This window comes from Erythrolamprus reginae, chromosome 6 (genome assembly GCF_031021105.1).
Source record: "Erythrolamprus reginae isolate rEryReg1 chromosome 6, rEryReg1.hap1, whole genome shotgun sequence".
NCBI classification, from domain to species: Eukaryota; Metazoa; Chordata; class Lepidosauria; order Squamata; family Dipsadidae; genus Erythrolamprus; species Erythrolamprus reginae.
In genome coordinates, this window is record NC_091955.1 from 87,685,838 (window position 1) to 87,706,531 (window position 20,694).

The window sequence follows — 20,694 nt, forward strand, 5'->3', positions numbered from 1 at the left end:
CACATGACCATCAAGCCACAGCGCAAAGTAAGCCAAACCCACAGTGCAGCAGTAAAAATGTTGGCAGCCCATCACTGACACACACACACACAAACACCAGTTACAAGACAGAATGCCTATTCCACAGACCTAACCCTTCAAGGACTATAAACACTTAGTTCCTCTATTAGAAAATAGAAGGGATCACCTGCATGGACCATGGTTGCTTTATTAAAACACACAGATGGAAGAGTGGGCGATGACTTTACTGTTGAAAGTACCATATGTAGACAAACAGGGAGGCAGGCTTGAGGGTAACTCCAAGTTTGGAGACCAATGGAACATGGCGATAACCTGAAAGAAAACCAAGATGACAACAATTCAATTCAATTCAATTTATTAGATTTGTATGCCGCCCCTCTCCAAAGACTCCAGTATGTCAAGCAAGAAACAACAGTGGGAAATAAACTTACCCTCCACGTTGACTTAGTGAATAAGATGGATCAACAGTGACCCTAGCAACTAACTTTATTTTATTTATTTACATATTTGTCACACGAGTATAGAATTATAGTTTGTTATTTCATTATCCAACTAGGTAGCATCATCAGTCAGTGATGGACTGCACCCCGTACGATTGGGATTGGTAATCCATTAGGATTTTTTAATGGGTTCCGGAGGCTGGGCCGGCTGTGTGTACACCCGACATGATGGGTCGCGTGCATACCTCACTACTGGGGGAAAGGCCCATGTGCAGAAGTGAAATCTTGTGCATGGGCACAGGCTTAGGTGTAAGTGGAGCCTTCGCTGTTATCAGTGCTAGAAGGGAGTTGGCCAAGTAAAGTGTTCTGTTCTGTTCGGTTCGGTTCGGTTCGGTTCTATTCCCTTTCCCTTTCCCATTCTATTCTATCCCATTTCCATTTCCCATTTAATTTTTTTCATTTTTCATTTTATTATTATTATTATTATTATTATTATTATTATTATTATTATTATTATTAATTAGACTTGTATGCCGCCCTTCTACGAGGACATGATTCCCCTTCCCCTTCCCTATCCTATCCTATCCTATCCTATTCCATTCCCATTCAATTCCCAATTCTCTCTTCTCTTCTCTTCTCTTCTCTTCTATTCTATTCTATTCTATTCTATTGCATTCCCTTCTTTTCCCTTCTCTTCTATTGTATTGCATTCCCTTCCCTTCTCTTCTCTTCTCTTCTATTGTATTGCATTCCCTTCCCTTCTCTTCTCTTCTAGTCTATTCTATTCATTTCCTATTCTATTCTATTCTATTCTATTCTATTCTATTGCATTCCCTTCTCTTCTCTTCTCTTCCCTTCCATTCCATTCTATTCTATTCTATTCTATTCTATTCATTTCCTATTCTATTCTATTCTATTGCATTCCCTTCTCTTCTCTTCTCTTCTCTTCCCTTCCCTTCCCTTCCATTCCATTCTATCCATTTTCTATTCTATTCTAGTATATTCTAGTATATTCTATTCTAGTATATTCTAACCTATCGTATCCTATCCTATCCTATATGTTATCTTTAAATGCACACTGTGGCACATGCAAAAAGACACTTCCTCAGAAAGAACCACATATGTTTATAAAACTTTAACCAATTGTTCCTTTTTGTGTGGATTCAACAAGAACAGAGATCAATTTGATATAGATTTCCAGAAAATCCTCCTCTTTCTATTTTCTCTGACAAACTTCACGCAGACATACCCAAATATATATTTATCATTTATTTTAGGTGCTCTGTTATTGAGAAATAGATGTTTTCTCCTTCCGTAATAACACTTATAGATATTTTCTGACAGCTCACCAAGTTTGTCATCTCATTAGAGTCTGTCTAAATATTTCATGATGCTTCCATGCAGTGTGAAATATAGCTTAATATTTCTTTTGGATATTTTATGACGATGTGCATGCAATATTACACCCAGGAAAATATTTTGCAAATGGAATGTATACTTTTTGGCAAGTTTGTAATGACAGGAGAAATGAACTAGAGAACATGACTGATTTCCATCACCCAAACTTAAATTCATTTAAAACACTACCTTCCCTTATCTAAATCCGATTTAATTTAAATCCTCCAAGCAGGTCAGGGTATTTGTAAAGCAATCAGGATTCAGTCTAATTCAGAATTAGGCAGAGGCTTAAATGTGCAAATTAACAAGTGTGCACTGTGATTTGTATAGACATAAAGGCATTTGTTTATTTAGAAACATAGAAACATAGAAGACTGACGGCAGAAAAAGACCCCATGGTCCATCTAGTCTGCCCTTATACTATTTCCTGTATTTTTATCTTAGGATGGATATATGTTTATCCCAGGCATGTTTAAATTCAGTTACTGTGGATTTACCAACCACGTCTGCTGGGAGTTTGTTTCAAGCATCTACTACTATTTCAGTAAAATAATATTTTCTCACGTTGCTTCTGATCTTTACCCCAACTAACCTCAGATTTTGCCCCCTTTGCTCTTGTGTTCACTTTCCTATTACAAACACTTCCCTCCTGAACCTTATTTAACCCTTTAACATATTTAAAATATTTATTTATTTATTTATTGGATTTGTATGCCGCCCCTCTCCGCAGACTCGGGGCGGCTAACAACAATGATAAAAAAACAACATGTAACAATTCAATTTAATAAAACAACTAAAAACCCTTATTATAAAAATCAAACATACACACATAAATGTTTCGGTCATGTCTCCCTTTTGTCCTCCAGACTATAGAGATTGAGTTCATTAAGTCTTTCCTGATATGTTTTATGCTTAAAGACCTTCCACCATTCTTGTAGCCCATCATTGGACCCGTTCAATTTTATCAATATAGTTTTGTAGGTGAGGTCTCCAGAACTGAACACAGTATTCCAAATGTGGTCTCACCAGCGCTCTATATAGCGGGATCTCAATCTCCCTCTTCCTGCTTGTTATACCTCTAGCCATGCAGCCAAGCATTGTACTTGCTTTCCCTAATGCCTGGCCGCACTGTTCACCCATTATGTTTACAGATAAGTCCATTTGGTAAAACTGTCCAACACAGTTATTTCTCGTTTGCCCACAACAACCCTACGAGGTAGATTGGTCTGAGAGAGAGTGATTGGTCCAAGGTCACCCAGCTTCATGGCTGACTCAAGGCCTACGACTTTCTAGTCCAGTGTTGGCAAACGTTTTTGGCACCGAGTGCTGAAATGGGATCAAGTACGCACATGTGGGGTAGCACCGGAAACCGGAAGAGCAGTTCCCCAGCACACATTCATGCGCTGGGAAGCTGAGCTTCCTGCTTCTGACCTGAGCATGCATGCCTATCTCCTGGACTTCCAATTTCTGGTGCATCAGTGGCTGGCGGGCATGCATGTGCCAGAAACTGGAAGCTCAGTTGCCCTGCACAGCCATTATTATTATTATTATTATTATTATTATTATTATTATTATTATTATTATTTGTATGCTGCCGTATGTTTGCTGTTGAATGGGAATGAGTGATTTTCAAATGTTATTAGGGTTTTTAAATTTAATTAGCTAAATTAATTCGATTTTAGATGCTTACACTGTATATTGTATATCTCCGAGACCACCTTCTGCCGCACGAATCCCAGTGACCGATTAGGTCCCACAGAGTGGGCCTTCTCCGGGTCCCGTCAACTAAACAATGTCGGTTGGCAGGCCCCAGGGGAAGAGCCTTCTCTGTGGCAGCCCCGGCCCTCTGGAACCAACTCCCCCCGGAGATTAGAACTGCCCCTACTCTCCCTGCCTTCTGTAAAGCTCTTAAAACCCACCTTTGTCGTCAGGCATGGGGGAACTGAAACACCTCCCCCGGCCACATACAATTTATGTATGGTATGTTTGTGTGTGTGCTTGTTAATATAGTGGGGTTCTTTTTAAAACTATTTTAAATACTTAAATTTATTGAATTTATTTGGATTTGTACGATTGTTTATATTTTTTGTTGTAAGCCGCCCCGGGTTCGCGGAGAGGGGCGGCATACAAATCTAAATAATAAATAAATAAATAAATAAATAAATAAATAAATAAATAAATAAATAAATAAATAAATAAATAAATAATTGTATTTCTTGATAGGTTGTAAGCCACCCCGAGTCCTCTGAGGTGGGGGTGGCGGCATATAAATCCAATTAATAAATAAAAATAAAAATCAAGAAAGGCAGCCAAGGATAAGAAAAGGGAATCTGAGTTTAATCCCCTCCTTTTGTAAATTTAAAAATATTCAAATCGTGCTCAGTCCTTTTTACCGGTGACTTATCTTTGTTCTATAAGCTGTCAACTTTTCTCTTTTTTTATTATTATTATAGTTAAGGGCCTCAAAAGCTAGCGTGAAATATAGCTGAGCATTTCAATGGCTATTTCATCGAGCTGTGTATATAATGTTAAATTCAAAGTAATATTTTATAACCTGCATTTGAAAAAGGGAGATGTATTGCTTCTCTGCAGCTCCTGGAGGGATTCTTTCTAGATGAGTTGATGGCTGGGAACTGAAAACTAGTTCGACTTCAGAAGGCTCCACATTAGAACAATGTCTCTGTGTTAAATAGGGTTTGACATTTCCCTGTTCTCTAAATTCAGGGTATAGTTTCTTCCCTTGTGTTGTGTGGTTAGCTCTGGCCCAGCTCCTGTCCCAAGGAATGTGGAGGTGGATGTGGGAGAGACATCCACATGCCGCAGGCCTGTTTTGCTCCCAGTAGAATCTGCCGACAAAGTCTCCTCTGACCAAAGAAGCGTGAGTGACAGGGAAGAGGGGAGTTTGGCAGACAGCCCAGGAGGAGATCAGTCATCTGTATCATCCCTGGATTCTGAACAAGAATTAATGACACATCCACGCATGCGTTGAGTGATGCATAGGAGACAACAACTGAAGGATTATTACAAGAGAAAATGAGGCCACCTGTGGTTGGGTGAGGCTGCTGTAATTAGTGCTACAGATAAAAGTGCAGCCTGGTGTTTTAGCCTCATGGCAATTTATCTGATTCATTGTTTTGTCAAGATCGTGGCTTTTGCTCTTTGGGATTGTGTGTGTGGACTCTCTGGACTTTAGAATTGGACTCAATTTCCCAGTTATTGGGTGAGCAATTGGACTGCATTTAACCTGTGCCTTATGTGTACCAGAAAATCCTTTTGACATTTAAAAAGGGAGCTGTTTCTGTTTTTCTGTTTATAAAAACTTTTGGGGTTTCCTTTTATCGTGTGGTGTGTGTCTTCCTGAACTAATTACCTTGTAATTATGGGCAGTTGAGACATGACGGCAGAACACCTTGGTTATGATATGTATTATATCTCACCTACTGATGACGTAAAGACAGGAATAAGGTTTCTGCAAATATTATAACAGATGTCTGTAGAAATTCTCAGCCATTCAGGTCATGTTTGTCCCAAAGATGATTTTTCAGGAGGCAACTAGACTTTCTGGTTTTTTTCTTTGAAGATGTTTCGCTTCTCATCCAAGAAGCTTCTTCAGCCTCTTGAAAAAGCACCTTTGGGATTACAACAGATAATAATTAGGTATCAATACACGATCACTTAAGTGATCATTAGCTACAATAATCCATTATACTACAGTGTGGGTGATCATACCTCTGGGACTGTCTTCTTTTCTTTTTCATGTTTTGTTTTGTAAGATAGTGAAGACTACTCCATAGTGTAAAGCAATTGTTTTCTTTTGCTAGTTTGCAATATGCCTTGTTCTAATGTTTGTCCCATTTTTCCCTACTTGAGCTGATCTACAATCTCTGACTAATGAAATACAGTTTAGCCAACAAATGGCAAAAAAAGGACAAAACTCATTATAAAAAACTAAGAAAACACATTACCCAAACGATTTACTGAACCTTTATAGAACATAATTTATGAAGAGTATAAATATTAATTTGTTGGATGTACGTATATATGGATGCATATAGAAATGGAAAAGGCAATAGGTAGTAAAGAGATCCATAAAAATACATATACAAAAAAAATTGACCAGGAAGTTGATATACATAAAAGAAATAAGTATAAAATTTAAATGACAAATATATCTGAAAATATTTATAGTATATACAAACATTTGTGAATTGAGCTATAATCAAGATGGGATCAAGAATTCCTACCATTGTGTGTTTGTGTGTTATGTAATGCTTTTTGTGTACATAAAATAAAATAAAGAAAAAGAATAAACACCTTCGGGACAACCATGACCTGGATGACTGAGAATCTACCATAGGAAGTATAATGGTAGGACTTATTGTGCTGCCACGTTTTCTGCTACAGACAATAATTCTTCTCTGTTACATTGCCCCCTGTATTTTTTAAAAAAATATTTATTTATTTATTCATTTGGATTTGTATGCCTCCCCTCTCTGAGGACTCGGGGCAGCTCACAGCATATACAAAGACAATAATTATTTATTATATTTTAATAATCCAATTAATCCAATTAATAAGCATCCTAAATAATCCTAACATTAAAAACTTTCATTAACAATCATTCAATAAATCACACTAAAAACATTTGTTGGTCAGGGGGAAGATCTGATGTCCCCAGGCCTGGTGACAAAGATGAGTTTTTAAGCTCTTTCGGAAGACAAGGAGGGGGGGCAGTGCGAATCTCCAGAGGGAGCTAATTCCAGAGGGCTGGGGCCACTACAGAGAAGGCTCTTCCCCTAGGTCAGGCCAGCTGACATTGTTTGGTCGATGGGACCCTAAGGAGACCAACTCTGTGGGACCTCACTGGTCGCTGGGATTCATGAAGCAGAAGGCGGTCTCGGAGGTAGTCTAGTCCTATGGGCAAGCAACTGTTTGTTATCTCTCGTTAACCATAAAACAATGGTCTTACCTTTATTCATGCTCAAAAGTGGCAAAGTAAATTGGCCAAGGAAGTCATTGGCAATAACCGCCATCTGATCTTCTACTACAAAGCGTATTAAGGCAAGATCTGGAACTTGGACAGTAAAGGTGAAAGTCTCATTCCATCTAGGGTTCAAAGCTGAAATAAGCAAGGAAGGAAAATCTTGTTAATGATGTTAAATATGATGTATTACGATACAAAATAATTATAATTGGGTTAAAATCAATCCTGTTGCTGAAAGTTGCATACAAAAATGAGTATTAATAATAGCCATGCATTATACATACATAGAATTCATTAGAAATTTAATGAATAAATAATAATTATAAATATATTTGTAACAACCGTGTATTGTTGTTTGTATGTAAATTTATGTATTGTAAATAGCATGTATTAAATGCATGTGAATCATTTACCAAACAATTATGCCTCTATTAATAAAAAAAAATCTGAAGAACATTTGATATAATAGAAAAATAAGGTAATATACACAATATTGTAACCAACAGAATTTAGACAGTTCCATGCATTCTTAACTCTGATAGGCTTTACAGATCATTGAATTAACTCTTCAAATTTTCTATTTCATTCAACTTACCATTATTCTTTATGGCAGAAGTCTGCCGTTTTGTCATATCCACTGGAACACCATGAATTTCTATTTTGACTAAAGGATCAGCCTTGTTACTTTTGGAGAGGTTACTTGGAGGCAGCTGATAGCCACTAATAATCTGGAGAAAAGACATGTACGTTGGCATGCATCCTTATAGTAACGCTGGATCATAGCAGCGCACAACTAATTATCCAAGTGTTGCCAGACACAAGAAATCAGGAGACAGGATATAGTTCAAAAGAACTACAAGTTTATTCCATGCTACCTATATACAAGAATCTGATCTACTAAGGGTCCAGGCAAATTAGCATCAGAAAAGAAGGGGATGGATTTAGGTCTCTTATGGGGGCATAATTATCATCCCCAACTTTAATCACTAAATGAGGATGACCTATATAACACCTATGCTCGGTACACCCATATAATACCTATGCTCCACTGCTTCACTAGCTACCTATTAGTCTTGGACCTTGGCTTCGTCTCAGATTGGTCTAACACATGGCAACTTCAAATATCAACTAGCAAATGCTCTGTCCTCCACATCGGCAAAAAGAATCCGAACCTCGTATACAAACTGAATAAACAAAATCTCACAGTCAACCCCCACTCAGTAAAAGACCTTGGAATACTAATATCAAACGACTTAAGTGCCAAAGGCCACTGCAACAATAACGCCAAAAAGGCTTCTAGAATTTTTAACCTGATCCTACGTAGCTTCTGCTCCAGCAATCTCACACTACTCAACAGAGCTTACAAAACTTTCATCAGACCATCCTCGAATCTGTCTAAAACCCATATCACATCTTGGACATCAGCACCCTCAAAAATGTCCAATGATGCTTCCACAGAAGAGCCCTTCACTCCACCACTCCAAACAGAATACCCTACGAAACTAGACTTACAATCTTGGGTCTAGGAAACCTAGAACTACGACACCTTAAACATGATCTAAGTATTGTCCACAAGATCATATGCTGCAACATCCTGCCTATCAACGACTACTTCAACTTCAACAGCAATAACACGAGAGCATGCAACAGGTTCAAATTTAATATCAACCGCTCCAAACCTAACTGTAAAAAATATGACTTTAGCAATCAAGTTGTCGAAGCGTGGAACTCATTACCAGACTCCGTGGTGTCAACCCCCAACCCCAAACATTTTCCCCTTAGACTATCCACGATTGATGGAACCTCACCAGGTTCCTTAGAGGTCAGTAAGGGGCGAGCATAAGTGCACTAGTGTGCCTTCCGTCCCCTGTCCCATTGCCCCTCCTATATTTTATATATCTTTTCTTCCATTCATATATCTTTTCCTCTATTCTTCATTGACGTATTCTATTCTCATATCTTTTCTTCTATCCTTTCCCTGATATTTACTACTACATGTTTTTATTCCCTTTAACTTTCGATTTGTATTGGACAAAATAGATAAATAAATAAATTCAAGGTGTTGGCTATTACCTATAAAGCCTTACATGGCTTAGGGTCAGACTATCTATGGGACTGTCTCCTGTCGCATAACTTCCAGAGACCAATAAGGTCACACAGGTTTGGCCTACTTACCTGCATCCAAAACAACCTGTGTGAGGACCCCTGAGAGGAGCCTGGAACAGTGATTGGCTCCTACAGTACGGTCAGGTACGCAGAACCAGTAGAAAAAAAATGATATTTTTTTTCTTTTCCCTTCTGAGCTCTTGGTATGTTTTTCCTATTGCAGTAAATGAGGCTGAATGTGTATAATTTTAGAAGAGTTGTGCGTGAGTGTGTGTGTGTACATACACTTTAGATAGCAGACAATATATATTTTTGTGTGCCTGTATATGATATGTATGTACACACATGGCATATATACATAGAATTAAATAGTATATTTTGGATGTTTAGTAATAGTAAGGGAAATTGTATCTCTTTGAGGTGAGGAGAGGCCAGGCACCCTAACCCAAACCTTTGACGTGAGTGACATCAAGTTGGCCACCTTTAAGCCAGTCACATGACCTTTAAGCTACCCCTGGTCACATGATCATTAAGCCACTCCCACCTGATCACATGGCCAGCAAGCCACACCTACAAAATAACCATGCCCACAGTGGTATGGATGAACGGAGCCAGCCAGGAATGGGATTTGGGGGTTCTCTGAATTGCTGAGAATCTTAGCTAGAGGTTCTCCTGAACCCCTGTGAACCCCCAACAGCCCACACTTGCCATTCAAGAGAAGAAAATCTTGGGAAAGAGATATCAGATGTATTTCTGAAGGCAACATAGGCCAAGGATAATGAAGAACTAGCTTGATTGTGGAAGTATAACTTTCTCAGACTTTTCTAATCAAATGTTTTGATGGTAGCTCAGTTCATGATATCAAGGAATTGTTCCTTAGATAGGTGAAGTTTCCATGAACCTGCCTTACCTTTATTGTGAGGGTAATGGGATTATACCTATCGCCAACACTGAATGGGTCAAAAGCAGAGTCTTTTCTTCTCAAGAATTCGGGTTTCAAAACGTAACCAGAGCCTCCATTGTCCAAAAATTTTCCAATGAGTAAATCCATCTGCACACCAGGTGTTTGGAAATTTAAGGCCACTGCAGGGAAAAATAAAAATTAAATCGAAACATACTTCTCTTTTTAAAAATAATTTTTACATTTTTATTTCCAAAGTTAAAATACAAACCTTTGACAGAAAATAAGGAAGCAACAAAAAATATCAAAACTAAGAAAGACAATTGTGAATACAAAAAAAAAATATACACATACTGTATTTTTGGAGTATAAGACACACACACACCCTAAAAGAGGCTGAACATTCAGGTGCATCTTATACTTTGAATGTAGCTTTTTTTTAAGGCTCCACCCCACCCCAGCCCTACCTAGGTGCTACCCATCTTCCCAGCTCTTACCTTGCAGGCTCTTTCACTGTTTTGCTCTGCAAAGAATGTTTTCCAAGCCCTAAGCTTTTGCAAGGTTTTTTCATTGCTCTACTTGCTCCAAATAAGTTTCTTTCCAGCCCTAACCAGGTGCTAACAATGTTCCCAGCTCTTAACCACTTGCAAGCTTTTTCATTGTTTCTCTTTGTGAAGAATGTTTTCTAAGCCCTAAATCTTTGCAGTTCAAATATTTGCAGTTGATTCTTAATAATAATTGGGGGGAGGAGGTCTCGTGACTGCAGCACTGGGATATTTCCTTCTCCTGGGAAATGTCCCAAGTCCCATTGCCCGGAGGTTCTGGTCCTTTTGGACCAGACCGGATTTCTCCTGTAGGGAGAGTGATGCTTGGGATGCTGGCAGGGGCCTGGCAGGGGCCGGCATGCCCCACTGGATGAAGTGGCTTGTCTTGATAGCGTAGCTGCAGCAGTGTTTCAAAATGGTGTCTATAAGTGATGTATGTTACAAGCAGTGTGTCATCATTGAATTTCTCACTGCAGAGAAAGAAACTGTTGGGAACATTCACAAATGTTTGTGTACAGTTTATGGAGAATCTGCAGTCGACAGATGTACGGTTAGTCGTGGAAGACATTTTGAGGATGACGAAGAAGTGATTCGCAGAGTGAAGAAATGGCTTTATGTTCTGCCTGGCCATGGGCCACCCAAGAACTAAGTAATTAATCAAGCACACACATGCAAGCTTGTAAAAATAAAACAAGGGTGGTTCTTTATATTCAGAAAACTACAAACCATGGAGTTTCAGAGCAGTGTTAGTTTAAGAGTTCAATAGGTCAGAGTTAATTACTCCAGTCTTTCAGGATTACGCCAGCCAGAAATAACTCATACTTAAATGTCAGAATGTCCAGAAATCCACAGCAAACACGAAACCACAATTCAACAAACTTTCTTCAAAACTGAACGATAGACTCCCACACATACCTCTCCAACCCTCCCTTTTTCAATGTTACAGCAGCGTCATTAATTCTTATCACTTGTGACCTATAATCTGTTTCTCCATTTGCGCAGCTGCTTTTGTCTTCCCAGCATTCTCCTGACCCGAACATTCAGAATAGGATTGTTCATTAACTTTTCATTAACTCTGGCTGGAGATCTGACTGACTCCATTCCCCTCTCTGCCTCTCCAGTCCCTTCCTGCTTCATTTGTCTCTCTGCCTCTCCTTCTGGTTCACTGTCTGATTCGCCCTTCAGCCAGATGGGTCTTCTGTAATCAGATGGCTCCCACTCCTCTGTGTCAAAATTAACAGCCAAAGGAACTGGCCTGAAGCCAACCACAACACTTTGTGACCAGAACAAAGAGTGGTACCGACAGGGCATACATGCCCTTGTGTCTCGCTGGAGGAAAGCCATAGAACGGGACAGAGATTACTATGCCAGACCTGTTCTCGAATACAGCTCATCTGTCTGGAACCCATACCACATCTCAGACATCAACACTCTCGAAAACGTCCAAAGATATTTCACCAGAAGAGCCCTTCACTCCTCCACTCAAAACAGAATACCCTACGAAAATAGACTATCTATCCTGGGTATTGAAAGCTTAGAACTGTGGCGCCTAAAACACGATTTAAGTATTGCCCACAAGATCATATGCTGCAACGTCCTTCCAGTCAATGACTTCTTCAGCTTCAACCGCAACAACACAAGAGCACACAACAGATTCAAACTTAATAATAACCGCTCCAAACTTGTCTGTAAAAAATATGACTTTAACAATCGAGTTGTCGAAGCGTGGAACTCATTACCGGACTCAATAGTGTCAACTCCCAACCCCCAACACTTCTCCCTTAGACTCTCCACGATTGATCTCTCCAGGTTCCTAAGAGGCCAGTAAGGGGCGTGCATGTGCACTAGTGTGCCTTTCGTCCCCTGTCCAATTGTCTTTCCTTATCTCATATATCATATATATTCTCTCCTTATCTCTTATATCATATATACTCTCTCCCTCCCATCTACTTCTCTTTTTACTTTCTATCATTATATATATTACTTAACGTCTATTCTCTTCCATATGTATTGTATATTGGACAAAGAATAAATAAATAAATAAATAAACATGGGAAAATAGGGAGTATAGAATCAAGTGTCCATCCTATGATTGGGCTTGCAATTGATTATTTATTTTGGAGTGATCTTTCAAGATTCAATTTGTCCCCTTTATTTTTAGCCTAGAATATAAATTGTGGATTGGAAGGATTAGATTTCATGTTGAATCAGTCACTCCTTCTCTAGGTATCAGCATTTTATTCTGGTGCCTCTGCTGGTATTTCACAAACATCCAATTTTCTGCAAGACAGACTCCCCCAGTGCTGAGCAACATGCAATTAATGTTCTTTTCATGCTAGGAAAATGTGCACAATATACAGTGCATTTCATCAAAGCTTTTGGTGTCGTGGAGTTCATATCATAAAATAGAACAATTTATCCTTTGTTATACACTACAGCAAGACCATTAAGAGTGGAAATAAAGCCGTGATTGTTGAACGCAACAGGGAAGGTTGGCATTTACCTGTCACCCTCTTCTCAGGCAAGACTCCACCTGCTGCCCTGGATTAAAAAAAACAGGGACCTGATTCCACACAATAGGTTTATTGCTCTTGTGTGCCTGTGTGTTAACTCCTGGGAGCTGCCTGAACTTGGCAACATTTTGGAAGTTGTTTGTCCTTGTTTATTTCCTACAGTTTAAAGAGAATGACCTGCCTAGGGTCATCTTGATGGTTTCATGCAGAGGTCTTCAAACTTGGCAACTTTAAGACTTGTGGACTTCAACTCCCAGAATTCTCCAGCCAGCATAGCCGGCTGGAGAATTCTGGGAGTTGAAGTCCACAAGTATTAAAGTTGCCAAGTTTGAAGACCCCTGGTTTCATGCATTACATGGGACTAGAATTCACAATCTCCTAGTTTCTAGTTTGGTATCTCATTCGCTATATCAGACTGGTTCTCTTTACCTTTATGTGAAAGAAACAAAGACTTTTGTTTAGAAGATCTGCACTCTAGTATTACTACCTCAGAACTACTGTTGCAGAAAGTGAACAACAACATTTTAATTTTCTTACAAGAGTATATTTGCTATAATCAGAACAATCATATTTTTCTACAAACCTGGAAACCATGAAAGATGAAAGTGGATACTTCAAATTGCTTTCTCTGATACTGTGAATAGGGGGTGTTCTATGAGAGGGAGGGAGGGAGGGAGAGAGCATGTGTATCTCTCTCTCTCTCTCTGTAGGTATATATCCATATCTATTTACCTACCTACCTACCTACCTACCTACCTATCCATCCATCCATTCATCTAACCCTAACCCTATCCCTATCCCTGTTTCTAAGTAGAGTTGCTAACAAAACAATGACAATTTTCTTACAGGAAATTAATTATTGACCTAAGCAAAGCCTACCACCTTAGAAGGAGAGTCAAAGAAAATACAGTCCACGCTTTTGATTTGAGAATTAAAGCAGAAGGAAGTAACCTCACATTAGCAATCTCCCAGATCACTATTTCATCCCTGGGCATGTTCACAATGGGTAGACTTCCCCAGCCAACAGAGCCACTGCTAAGAATTTTGAGAGTCGAAGTCCATTCATCATAAAGTTGTCTACGTTGGTAAATATTATCATCATATTAACAAATCAGTAAAAATGGGGAACACAGGATAAATTTTTAATTCTATTTCCACCTTTTGGTTACTAGATTATGAGGTATTGAAGAGAAGGTCCCATAGGAATTGGACCTCCAAAACTGCCAACCTGTTTACAAAATAGAAAGTCAAGGGGAAAAAGGAATGGGGTGTAAGGGGGAGCTATAGGGGAGATATTTGGTTCTTTAAATTCAGGATGCAGAATTAACTTCACCACGGGGAAGGGGAAAATGTATGCTTGATACAAGTCAACATCACTTTAAGGTGGAACAAGCAGCAATGGGTGGAAACTAAACAAGGAGAGAAGCAACTTAGAACTAAGGAGAAATTTCCTGACAGTCAGAACGGTTGATCAGTGGAACAGCTTGCCTCCAGAAGTTGTGAATGTCCCAACACTGGAAGTTTTTAAGCAGATGTTGGATAACCATCTGTCTGAAGTAGTATAGAGTTTCCTGCCTAAGCAGGGGGTTGGACTAGAAGACCTCCAAGGTCCCTTCCAACTCTGTTGTTGTTGTTGCAGTTGCAGTTGCAGTTGTTATTGCTGTTGTTGTTATTATGATTATGATTATGATTATGATTATGATTATGATTATGATTATGATTATGATTATGATTATGATTATGATTATGATTATGATTATGATTATGATTATGATTATGATTATGATTATGATTATGATTATGATTATGATTATGATTATGATTATGATCATTATTATTATTATTATTATTATTATTATTATTATTATTATTATTATTATTATTATATCTGGTCTTGTCCCATCCACCTAGCATAGCAGATTTGGTTAAAAGCTCAGGAACCTACCCAGTTGGCTTCCGACATTCCAAAATTCTTGAGGATCGTAATTTGAAGAGTCCGTTCTTGTTCCCTTGGGGTAAATTCTTGTAAGGAAGCGGACTGTGTGTGACACGAAGTCAGGAGCTGCAAAAAATAATACAAAAAATGAATAAAGACATGTTCAAAATGTCACTGCAAAGAAATTCTCCTAACTTTTTTTTGGGTTACTGCTGCTGTTATTGGTTCACTGCTTCTTTTATTTCTTCTTTTATTATGCATATTTTTTACATTATTTCAAAGAAATGCTTCTCTCAAATGTTTTGACCTACTTTCTGGTTATTGCAAAGGGGTTCTGTTCTTGCCTCTTTTTTTGCAATGAGAAGCAATATGTAAACACTTTAAATAAAATAAATAAGTGTGGAAAAGGCCGCATACAATTTTAAAACAGCAAACAAGCTGGTAACGTTTTAAAAGGGAGATTGTTATGCTGGCAACGATTTCACACTATGTATGTCAGGCCTGGAAACTATCTTGGGCATTAGATCTTCAGGCCTGCCACATTTAGTGTTGTGGGAAACTGGGAGGGGGGATTGTGTGAGTGGGGAACTATAGTCAAAATAACATTCCTTTCTCCAAGAGTCAAGGTCACTCTACCCTGCAACTGGAAGGCTGTGACTGGGAGGCATCTCCAATTGAGACGGTGCATTGATTGGACCATGTGATGGACGGTGCATTGATTGGACCATGTGATGGTTACTCACAACAATTACATGGAAGTGTCCATGAAATCCCAGAGTTAAATTTGACACAATGTTGCTTCCTAAGTGGACAGTTTGATTTCACAGAAGTTTGATTTACTTGGAATTATATTGTGTTGTTTAAGTGTTGCCTTTATTTTTTTGAGCAGTGTATATAGAATCGTATTTTTCAGAGTATAAAATGCAGTGGAGTATAAGACACGCCTTAGTTTTTGGGGAGGAAAATAGGGGAGGAAATCTACCTATCATGTATTTATTTGGCTAGCGTCCTTAGCCTGGTCAGCTTCAGCACATTATTTTATTCCTTGGTTAGGGCTTTAAAAAAACTTACTCAGAGAGAGTAACAATGAAAGAGCCTGCAAGCCAGTAAGAGCTGAGAATATTGTTAACACCTCATTAGGGATGGGAAAAAAATTATTGAGAGCAAGTAGAGCAATGAAAAAAAAGTCTGCAAAGACTTAAGGCTGGAAAAACATTTTTTGGAAAGAATAACAGTGAAAGAGCCTGCAAGGTAAGAGCTGGATAGATCATTAGTGCCTAGTGAGAGCTGAGAAAAAACATTTTTTAAAAAGCTACATTCAGAGTATTTATTTATTATTTACTTATTAATCAGACCTATACCACCCTTCTCGAAGCGACTGCATATAAGACGCACCCAAATTTCCAGCCTCTTTTAAGGAGGAAAAAGGTGCATCTTATAAGCATAAAACTTATCAGGAAAGACTTCATGAACTCAATATGTAGAGTCTGGAGGACAGAAGGGAAAGGGGGGACATGATCGAAACATTTAAATATGTTAAAGGGTTAAATAAGGTTTAGGAGGGAAGTGTTTTTAATAGGAAAGTATACACAAGAACAAGGGGACACAATCTGAAGTTAGTTGGGGGAAAGATCAAGAGCAACATGAGAAAATATTATTTTACTGAAAGAGTAGTAGATCCTTGGAACAAACTTCCAGCAGACGTGGTAGATAAATCCACAGTAACTGAATTTAAACATGCCTGGGATAAACATATATCCATTGTAAGATAAAATACAGGAAATAGTATAAGGGCAGACTAGATGGACCATGAGGTCTTTTTCTGCCATCAATCTTCTATGTTTCCATGTTTATACTCCGAAAAATTGTGTGTGGGTGTGGGTGGGTATGTGGGTGGGTGGGTATGGGTGTAATTTATTGAAAATCTTCATAAATTAAAACATGGCATTTTTAGTTCCAAGGATATTTTGAAATCTATGCTGTCTCCAAAACAAATAGAGAAATATGCAGCTCGCTTAAACATTAGTCGATGGTGGAAACTCTACATTACCTCTCTTGCTGATGAGCTTCTGACCTTTCACCTCTCCGATGGAATTATTTTGGTAGCATTTCTGCTTCTCCTTGGAATCCTCAAAGCTGGCAAACCTCCGAGAAGCAGTGTAAATCACGAGTTCAGAAAGGAGCAGCGCTACATGGACTTTATGGCCCTAAGAACAGAGATTGACAAATGTTATGGCTCTCCAAAATGAAAGTAATAGGTTGCGTCAAGTTTAAGCACATCGGGACGACAAGATTGGGAAGACAGCGCAGTGCGAGGTAGACACATTCTTCAGTCTCCTCCCATTCAGTGTGAACAAAAGAAAGTGTGTAAAGCTCCATCTTTAGATTAAGATGGTCTCAGGATAAGACCTGGGCCTAGAAAGTTTAGAACTAAGACGCCTTAAACAAGATCTAAGTATTGCCCACAAGATCATATGCTGCAACGTCCTGCCTGTCGGCGACTACTTCAGCTTCAACCGCAACAACACAAGAGCACACAACAGATTTAAACTTAATATTAACCGCTCCAAACTTGACTGTAAAAAATATGACTTCAGTAATCGAGTTGTCGAAGCGTGGGACTCATTACTGGACTCCATAGTGTCATCCCCAGACCCCCAACACTTTACCCTTAGATTATCTATGGTTGACCTATCCAGATTCCTAAGAGGTCAGTAAGGGGCGAGTACAAGTGCACTAGAGGGCCTTCCATCCCCTGTCCTATTGCTCTCCTATATCTCCTATACCTTTCTTCTATTCCTAAATCTCTAGTTCTATTCTTTCATTGATATGTTCTATTACTATACCTTCTTTTCTATTATTTCTTAGATATATTTTACTATGAGTATCTCCTCTATAACTTTCATCATGTATTTTACTATGTGTATATAGATATATACCCACTAAAACCCTCATTGTGTATTGGACAAAATAAATAAATAAATAAAATAAATAATGGGATTATGGCACCAAAAATGTTCAGGACTGCACCTTGTGCCTCTGACATTTTTCTCTACAAAGAACATTTTGATAGAATTACCACCTTCTGCCGCACGAATCCCAGCAACCAATTAGGTCCCACAGAGTTGGCCTTCTCCGGATCCCGTTGACTAAACAATGTCGTCTGGTGGGTCCAGGGGAAGAGCCTTCTCTGTGGCGGCCCCGACCCTCTGGAACCAGCTCCCCCCGGAGATTAGAACTGCCCCCACCCTCCTTGCCTATTGTAAACTCCTTAAAACCCACCTTTGTCGCCAAGCATGGGGGAATTGAGATATCTCCCCCAGGCCTATACAATTTATGTATGGTATGTTTGTATGTATGTCTGCTTAATAATGGGGTTTTTAAAATGTTTTTTAAATTATTAGATTTGTTATAAATTGTTTTTTTGTGTTGTGAGCCGCCCCGAGTCTACGGAGAGGGGCGGCATACAAATCTAAATAATAATAATAATAATAATAATAATAATAATAATAATAATAATAATAATAATTCAGGATGGATTCTGGCAGACGTGTCTGTGACCAGAGATTATGTGTTTTCTTATTTTGAAAGAATCGGGATGTTGTTGTGGACAATTGACCCTTGGCTCACCTTATCTTTTTTACTTTGCTTCCGAACGAGTTGTTTCTTTATCGTGTGTCCAGTAATTTCACTTTCATCGTCTTCTGACTCCAAGGTATCCTCTGTTTCTTCTGTAAGGCCCTGGTATTTCTCCCCTCTCCTCTGAAGGGTGTCTTGGAGTGACCCAGCTTTCTTATTTTTGATCAGGATCTTGAATTTCAATTGCTATGAAAGGAAAAGGTGCGTTCATTAAGAATGGTAAGCTACAAAACTAAATGGCAAGGAGAATTAAGAGAAGTTTCTAATGTAATGAAAAGGAGGACTAAGAGTGATACGATAGCATTATAAAACAGATTGGATAACCATGTGTCTGAAGTGGTTATAGGGCAGTGATGGTGAACCTTTTTTTCCTCGGGTGCCAAAAGAGCGTGTGCACATCCTATCACACATGCGCAAATGCCCACATCCATAATTCAATGCCTGGGGAGGGTGAAAACAGCTTCCACTACTACCACCCCAGAGGCCCTCTGGAGGCCAGAAATGGTTTGTTTCTAGTGATGGGCGAACCCAACGGTGTTCGGGTTCGGCAAATTTGGCTGAATTTTACGCAAAATTCGGCCGAACCCGAACGGAACTCGAACTCGAACCTGAACAGGGAATCCCTCCCACGAAGAGGTTCTGGGGGCAGAGCTTTGACGTCACCGGCAGGTTGCTAAGGATGCCAAGGTGATCACTTCCTGGATTCCATGGAATCCAGGAAGTGATCACCTTGGCGTCCTTAGCAACCTGCCGGTGATGTCAAAGCTCCAAACGCCGAACAGGACCCCAAACTTTGCCCGAAGTTTGGAAAAAAATTGTGTTCGTGTTCGACATACTGAACACCACAAAATTCGGTACGGACCCGAATTGCGTGGGTTCAGTTCACCCATCACTACTTGTTCCCCAATTTCTGGTGGGCCCAGTAAGCTCATATTTCACCTTCCCCATGCTCCACATACTTCCCTGGAGCCAGGGGAGGGTAGAAACCCCCTCTCCTATCCCCCTGGAAGCTCTCAATTATTTTCTGATATGCCCCCCCTCCGCCCCAGGAAGATGTAAACATTTCACACACACACCACATCTCCATCAGAATGATTGTTTGCAATTGTCAGCATGCTTTCACTGAAAAACTCAAGCGGCTTTTCAGTGTGATTGGAGTGTAATGTTTTTGAGTAATGCCTTAATTTATTTGGCTTCATGCTGTACGCTGCCAATATTTTTAGACACAGTAAACATCTTTCCAAGTCTCCCACCATAGACAGAGTGAAGCCAAGCACTACTTATACTTTGTCATATTTTCTCATCTTAGCTTTTGGGAGACTTACGTTTGTCTCATTATCTCCGTCTCTCTCCTCCTTTCTTTTCATCCCTGTTAAATATTTTTTCCATGGTGTCTCTTAACGGTTTGTTATATGCACTTCATATCTCCTACACTTTGCTCTGGGCTATTGTTTGGTGCAAAATAATTCTACTCCCTGCAGCCAAGAAAAGCATGTCCCTGGCATTTTCCCAAGCCACCCCCCAGGGAGCCCCACCCCACTATTTGAGAAACACTCCATTAAGCAAGGAAAATTACTTAGTGGCTTAGTACAGCATGTGAATTTGGTCTGTGTAAGCTGGCACCATGATAGGGATTGTACATTCTCCAAACACATTTTTCAAACTTCGGTAGCCATTCAAATGCCAGCATTCAAGTCAGGAATGGCTCTGATATCTCAATTGAATCTGTCCCAAGGCAGCCAAGCAAATGTAGATATCGTGGCTCTGCACCGATCCATACAATGCCTGACATGGGATTCATATGTCAATAAACATAAACAATGCGGTTGCAACACCAATAATCACAACTGTCATATAATCGCTGGCACAATGCATCCCAGTCCCTTAGCTATCAAATCATGTATGTGATCTCTATTACAAAAGTCTGCAGACATCTATCTCTCAGCAAGTGGTGACAACTAGTTGGCTTAGATCTCAGAAAAGCTAAGCAGATTTGAACTTGGTGTTTATAGATGAAATCACCAGGACATTCAGGGGCTGTGTACGAGATTGGCAAATTGACCAAAGATTCTGGGAGGAAACAATAACAAGCTACTTCAAAATGGTTGTCTTAAAACAATGATTTGTCCATTTAGAGAGACTCTTCAATTTACAATTGATTCATGTTAATCAACTAAACATGAGCCAGCAATGTGCAGCAGCGGCCAAAAA

The 20,694-nt window shown here is 39.3% G+C and overlaps 1 protein-coding gene across 1 annotated transcript in view; it reads right to left on the reverse strand.

Moving 5' to 3' along the window:
• Positions 1–244: 244 nt before the first annotated feature.
• Positions 245–20,694, reverse strand: part of LOC139169148 (1-phosphatidylinositol 4,5-bisphosphate phosphodiesterase zeta-1-like) — a 52,000-nt gene continuing 31,550 nt past the window's right edge. Inside the window, exons 6-12 of the mRNA XM_070754975.1 lie at positions 18,475–18,669; positions 16,895–17,051; positions 14,854–14,970; positions 9,860–10,032; positions 7,439–7,571; positions 6,829–6,978; positions 245–333 (exon numbers count right to left, since the gene is read on the reverse strand). Of these exons, the coding sequence (XP_070611076.1) occupies positions 245–333; positions 6,829–6,978; positions 7,439–7,571; positions 9,860–10,032; positions 14,854–14,970; positions 16,895–17,051; positions 18,475–18,669 (1,014 nt within the window). The remainder of the gene's footprint in view (positions 334–6,828; positions 6,979–7,438; positions 7,572–9,859; positions 10,033–14,853; positions 14,971–16,894; positions 17,052–18,474; positions 18,670–20,694) is intronic.